The sequence below is a fragment of the Panthera uncia genome, assembly GCF_023721935.1.
Source record: "Panthera uncia isolate 11264 chromosome B2 unlocalized genomic scaffold, Puncia_PCG_1.0 HiC_scaffold_24, whole genome shotgun sequence".
NCBI classification, from domain to species: Eukaryota; Metazoa; Chordata; class Mammalia; order Carnivora; family Felidae; genus Panthera; species Panthera uncia.
The window spans coordinates 40,836,328-40,843,025 of record NW_026057580.1 but is presented as its reverse complement, the minus strand read 5'-3'; the positions used below and the strand labels follow the sequence as shown (position 1 = coordinate 40,843,025).

At 38.3% G+C, this 6,698-nt stretch overlaps 1 protein-coding gene across 1 annotated transcript in view; it reads left to right on the top strand.

Moving 5' to 3' along the window:
• The first annotated feature begins 6,149 nt into the window (after positions 1-6,149).
• PHIP (pleckstrin homology domain interacting protein) overlaps positions 6,150-6,698 on the top strand; it is a 138,391-nt gene continuing 137,842 nt past the window's right edge. The window contains exons 1-2 of the mRNA XM_049653914.1: positions 6,150-6,393; positions 6,509-6,589. Coding sequence (XP_049509871.1) covers positions 6,354-6,393; positions 6,509-6,589 — 121 coding nt within the window. The 5' untranslated portion in view covers positions 6,150-6,353. The remainder of the gene's footprint in view (positions 6,394-6,508; positions 6,590-6,698) is intronic.

Sequence of the window (6,698 nt, the reverse complement as noted above, 5' to 3'; positions counted from 1 at the left end):
GCTATGTTAATAGGTGTTAGGGGGAAATATCTTACTATCGTGCCATGGAAATTTGCCCTTGTGTGTTCATCAAGGATGCCTTTAAAATTTTTTTTTGGCATGATGGGATCCGGCTCTGGAAATGAAGTAAGTTTCCCATACTAAATATCTCAAAGAGGTTAAGTTAAGCACATCACAACGGGTTTTGAGTCAATGTAAGTTTTCTTCAGCCACTATTAGATTGAAAACTTTACAAACGAGAGTCTGAAAGCTGCATTAATTACTCCAAAGATTATCTCTAAAAAATCAGTAATTCCTCTAACTCAGCAAAATTTAATATCTAAAGAGGCCACATTTATCTTGACTTCAGCAAAAATGTTGAAATAAAAATTTAGTAGTACAAAAATACATAAATATACTTCAGAAACAGAAAATGCTTCCTGCTTAGCACCTCATTTCTTAAGGAAAAGTAGACAACAGAAGGCCTTTTTCTTCCTTTTCACACAAGTTGTGTAAATTATTTCCCTAGCCTTTTGTGTAAATAACCAGGAGAGCTGAAAATAAGAGATCTTGAAGATTTTAATGTGTGGCACTCTCAACTATAAGAAGCATAGATCCTCTTTATATTTTTAGAGCTCTTAGGATATATCCACATTGATTACATATCTTAATTCCTATGCTTGGTTTATCATTGGAAACTAAAGTTTCAGTGATGGAAGAGAATGAAAATTTTATGGAGACCCTGAAAAAACTGAAGATATGGGGATATTGGGGAAACACGGAAATCTTATATGTACCGAAAAACCCAAAACACTGAATGACAAAAATAAGTGTAAGGTGTAATGTATGCGAACTGGAGAGGTAAGGATGGTGAGACATTTAATGAGGCAATATATTTCTTCTTTTCCACATGATACCACTTACTCAATATTCTTAACAAAGATGTTCCCTAATGATGTTCAGTAACATCACTTCTGATAACTATTGAGAGAAAATAACACATACGTGCTTACGAGGAGATTCCATTTAAAGGCTATATTAGTTTTTCTATAAATCATTGTTATTTGATAAGTTTTGATGATCATTAAAAAATCTACTGTACCCATTTCATCTACATCTATATTTTTATGTGCTTAAATTTAAGTATGAAAACTATGACTACAATGGAATTCGTAGGTGTAATATCAAAATCAAATTGTAAGCTTTCTTAAATTTTGCGCACACACAACTCAGCTGAAAGATCTACTTGTTATCAACATTATTTTAAATTTTATAACTGTATAATAGAATATATTCTTTGTTTGAGCTAGTTAGCTAATCACCATTTCAAAAAATATAAGTATACCTATCAAAGGGACTAAAGTAACAGAAACATAAGTTAAGAAGATCTTTGCCAAGTATATATACATAAGAAGAAAAATAAAGGCAATTTACAAGGAAGGTGGTATAACTTGACAGACCTTTCTGTAGGAATTCGGAAAATGGAAACACTTTTTTTTTTTTTTTTTTTTTTTTTTACAAAGTCAGTTTAAATCTAAATTGGCTTCATTCTCAATTTTGACTTGTATCTTACTTTTATAATATCTTACTCTCATTTGAGTATCAGGTCAGACTTTTGGGCATTCTGTCAGTAAGATCTTACTCTTTAAACAACCATTCTCCTTCTTCACCAACAGTATTTACTTTGTGTCCTTGATTCTGAGTGTTCTTTATCATGTAGAGATTACTCACTGTCATATAAACCCAACCCTCCTTTCTTCCCATATAAATACTTTTTCTTCTTTGGGGTTTTCAAAGTTTATGAATTCAGGCATATGGAAAGGCAAGTGACTACTTACCTCTTGTCCTCAAATCCCATCTTTAAATCACATTCATAATAGCATGTTTTATCTAAGACACCACCACTAGCAACTTACGAAGCCTCTGCATCTCTTCCCCAGAGTCTACCTTCCCGTTTCCACCGTTCTGTGTTCAGTCCGGCCCACTCTTGATCCATCAGACATCTGCATATGATAGAACATGCCTACAGACTTCTCCTTTAAGTTTCCTCCCATCTGGAACAGCTTTTTCTACTTCATCCACTGTGCTGCTCCAAATCTTGTGGGAATATGTTCTAAAATTGCTTTTCTTCTTTAATCTTTGTAATTGTACTGTTAACTCATGCATGTTGTTAAAAAAATAAATAAGTCCATGAAGATGTGTATTTTTTGTGTAAACCAAGACTTACATATAAAATATGTAAGCTACTAGGATTATTTAATTTGGAGGAAAATTATTTGAATGGAAGTTTTTTGAATGGTGAATTACTAATAACATTCAAATAAGTAAGGAATTATACAATTGTTGGTAAACAACTAATTTTTGTTACATATTAAAAGGAATTGTGCTCTAACATAAGTAAAAAGGTTTTTCAATGAGATACAGGGAGGCGATATAAATTGTTAAATAATGGATTGGTTTATTAAAGCTGGTTATCTTTTTCTTTCTGGAGTAGCCAAAGAGTATATCTGCTCATATGTTTCAAATTTGATATACATCCAAGCTTTGTGAAGGAAGAATGTCTGTGTAGAGAGAAAGTCAAACAGACATGGACAGAAACATACAGTATCAGGGAGCAAGCCAGGAGGAGGAGTGGGGTGTGTTAAATAAGACTCTATTGATAGTTGTGTGTTGTTGTTAGGGCAGATGAGTATTAAAAAAGAAGGTATTTTCTGAAGAAGAATGCTTTCTACTTTTCCATTTCTACACTTTATAGGATGAAGCTTTTGCTATAAAATAAAAGCACAACATCAAAATAAAAACAAGACTTAATATATAATTTCAAAAGTTGTGTTTGCAGAATCTTTTTGGAGTTATGTATTATTTCATCATCCTACTGGAGACAAACCAAATTTCATAAAGGTAGTGGGATCTTTTCATTTATAAATATCATCCCATCTTGTTCTAGGAAGGACTTAAATGGCAACATTTGATTATTTCATTAGAATAATAGCTTATCATGATCAAGACAAACTTTTTAAGTGTTTATCTTGTTTCATGTGATGCCAAATGAATTTTACAGAAACTGACTTTTCAAGAAAAGTTCATAATTCTCCGAAACAGAGTGTATTAGATAAATACATTTGTTGTTAGCTTTTCAAACTTTTACTATTTTTGTTAGCCTTCTAATATAAAAGGCATGGAAATCTTTTTAAGTTGGCATTTTATTTTTGAAGTCCATGAAAAAGTTAAAATAATCAACAAAAAGGGATATAGATGGAATCTGAGCTATCCTCACATGCAAAAGAGTTAATACTGGAAGAAGAAGTGCAAGGTCCATGGCCTTGGGAACTAAAGTATAGGACTTCAAGGTCAGACTTTCTTTCTATCTGCTATGTACAGACTTTCTGCATACATATGCACAATAAGTGACTTAATGTAAACCTTATAGTTAATTGATGATGCCAGAATCCAGAAATGTGTTTCATGTTTAAAGAAATTAAAAAATTATAAGGGAGTATTTGTTACATTTGAAGAACTTAGAAAAATCCAATTTAACATCTACTGTTAAAAACAAATAGTTTATTTGGTTGTAAAAAAGTTTTAATTTTTAGCTGGTAACCTGTATTTTCTTGTAACAGACTGATGGTAATAAATTAATTCAAAGACAAGCTTACAAATGTCTCCAAATTAGGTATTTGAAAAAGAAACCATAAACATTGTCCAAGGTTAGTCAAAATGACAAGAGCATCATTTCCAGAAAACTTAGAAGGGAAATTTTCCTTAACAATTTTTTAGGAGCTAAGTACTGGTAGCAAGCTTAGGAAAAGTTTTCGTGGCTTCTAAATGAAAAGCATACATGAGATAATCATACTAGCTTTCCATGTTTACATAACACTCGCAAGACATATATGGAAAACTTTACCCAGAGTAATTTTATATTCCATGCCATAATTTGGTTTATTTTCCTTTGCAAGGACAAAACATCTATTAGTAAGAATCAGACTAATACAAATATTTCAAAACCACAAGATTATGACTATAATTTTTAGTTCCTAAAATCTGTTTGTAAGAACATCATGATGATATAAAATATCACAATTATTCGAAGAATATAAGACTTTTTAAAAAGTTAAAATAGAAAGCATCAGTCATAGAAACAAATAGAATTGCAAAAAGGTATATTAAATGTCTGTCTTTTCAAAGCTAACTATCTAGAAGCAAGCCACTTACCTACAATAGATAGAATGGAATTCATGTCTATAAAAATGCAAATATTTTCAATATTTGAAGGATAGCCATTTCAATAAATACAGTAGCTCTGATAACCAGGCTGCAGTAGGACGAGTCATGGTAACTTCTCTTTTTTATTCGATTAAGATTGTTCTAAAAGGCAATTTTTACATCCTATCATTCCAAAGAGGTTGAGGCTTTTTTTCTTCTTCCTCACATGTAGGATGATTTCTGGATATTTAGTATAGGGCATCACACCGGTTCAGTCTTGCAGTGCAACACAAGGCAGTTGCAGCAAGTATTTCCCACTAGTAATGTAAGGAGCTAGGAGGGAACAAGGCTTGAGGAAACAATCTAGAAAACCATAATACAGCTTGTTGGTCCTTTACCCACAAATAACCTTTTTAGACCAGATACATAAAACGCAGTTTATTATCTAAAATTTTAAAGGGGAATCTTTTGTTAAATGTTAACAAAGAACGACTATCCTAATTCCCTTTAAAATGCAACCCTTAAAAAAATCAACTATCAAGTCTTTTTGAAAAGTGCTTAAATCATCTGGAGATAAAAATCACTTGGTGTCCTTGTTTTCTAACAAATGGCTTTTCCATTGTTTCCATTAATTTCACCCATATTCGTTTTTTAAAAAACAAGGCCCTTACCCTCATCAGCAAAACACAGATGTATGATTTAGCATATAAAACCGGTAATTACCTACTAATTTACGAAAGATTAATTTTTTCTCTTTTCGTCAGTTTTCAAGAAGTCTTCCCGTGATTAACTGTAAACAGGAATGGTTTACACCTCAAATTAGAAGCCATTAATTAGCATGACGAAGTCAACTGCAAGATACACAGATAATTTAAATTATTTAATCACTAATCACCTTGGTTAAACTGTAGTATACTCTTTCAATATCCTTCGGTAGGGTATTGATCTGTCAGTAAATTACCTCCCGATCAGTTAGAGATAAATATTAGCGTTCTTTCCTTTCTCTCAGCTTTACATTATTCCTTCTTGTAAATACTTAAAAAACCTTTAAGGTTCTTTAATCCCAAGTCGCTAATTAGCCATCACTAGCCTTTTTGTAACCAGGAAAAAGAGTATCTGAAGTACAGATCAGGAGTTCGCTTTGCCCGTAAACAATAAAATAAATTAAAATAAAACATCTTTAAAATGTAAAATGCTTAAGGCAACGGCAATAATAAAAGATATACGCAGAGGTGGCTTCGGCAAATAACGGGCTTGCAAACGCCAAGTGCTTAACAAAAAAAGCCGAACCTCTATTGCAATATACAGCACTCCAATAAATTACACAACACTTTGCATAGGCTGCAGAAATAACGCAGGACAAGACTTACACAGATGCCAATCCGCAGCATTTATACACATGCACATGGCAAGAGACAGAAACCAAACACTATCATTCAACTCGGGCCGGGGAGCGCGATCCCGAGTTTGCCCAGCGCGAGAGGGCTCTCTGCGTGTGTGTCTGTGTGCGCGCGTGAGAGTGAGACCCATCCTCGGGGCATTTCCCCTCTTTGGGCAGTTTTGCTTCATTTGTTTCCCATTTCTGCTACATAGAAACTAACTTCCATCTCAGCCCCAGCCAGCGCCACTGAATAGAGCCTGTGCTGCGGCTTCGTGTGCGTCAGATCCCTCCGCGGAGCCGTCCCCGGCCCCCTCCCTCCCGCGGTCGGCCTCCACAGAGAAAGCGCCTTTCAGCCAACCGGCGGCTCCGACTCCGACATCTTCTCCGACTGGAAATAAATAAATAAATCGCACCTTTGGCCGGGGAGGAAAGGGCAGGGGTCTCGTCACACTGGGCGCGGGGGCGCTGGGCGCGGGGCCGGAGGCACTCTTTTTTGCGCCGGGGGGCGGGGGCGCGGGCCGAGGACCGGGCCAAGCCCGGGCCGCGAAGGCGGCGGACTCCTTTCTGCGGCGGAGGGATCCGCGGCGGAGGCGGCGGCGGCCGTAGCCGCTGCCTGAGAGTTGTTGTTTCCTCCTCCTCCTCCTCCGCCTCCGCCGCCGTTGCTTGAATGGTGGAGCCGAGGCTGGGCTCGTGAACACACACTGACAGCTATAGGGCAGGCGGCGGCACCATCCCCGCTTCCCCTCGGCGGCGGGGTGTCCCGCCGGCGGCCCTGAAGTGACCCATAAACATGTCTTGTGAGAGGAAAGGCCTCTCGGAGCTGCGATCGGGTAAGTCGGGGGGCTGCTGGGGCCGCTGGCACCGGGCGATTCCGCCCGCGGTCCCCCGCCCCCCGCCGCCCGGCCGCTAAGCCTGTGTGTCTCCCCGTTCCCCTCTCCCGCGCAGAGCTCTACTTCCTCATCGCCCGGTTCCTGGAAGATGGACCCTGTCAGCAGGCGGCTCAGGTACGGCGGCGCGCGGCGCGCGGCGCGGGCCGAGCCGGCGCTCGCCGCTCGCGGGCGTGGGGGAGGGGGGCGGGGGCGGCGACAGGCTTAGCGGCCAGGCGGCAGGAGAGCGCGGCGCGGGGGCGGGGTCG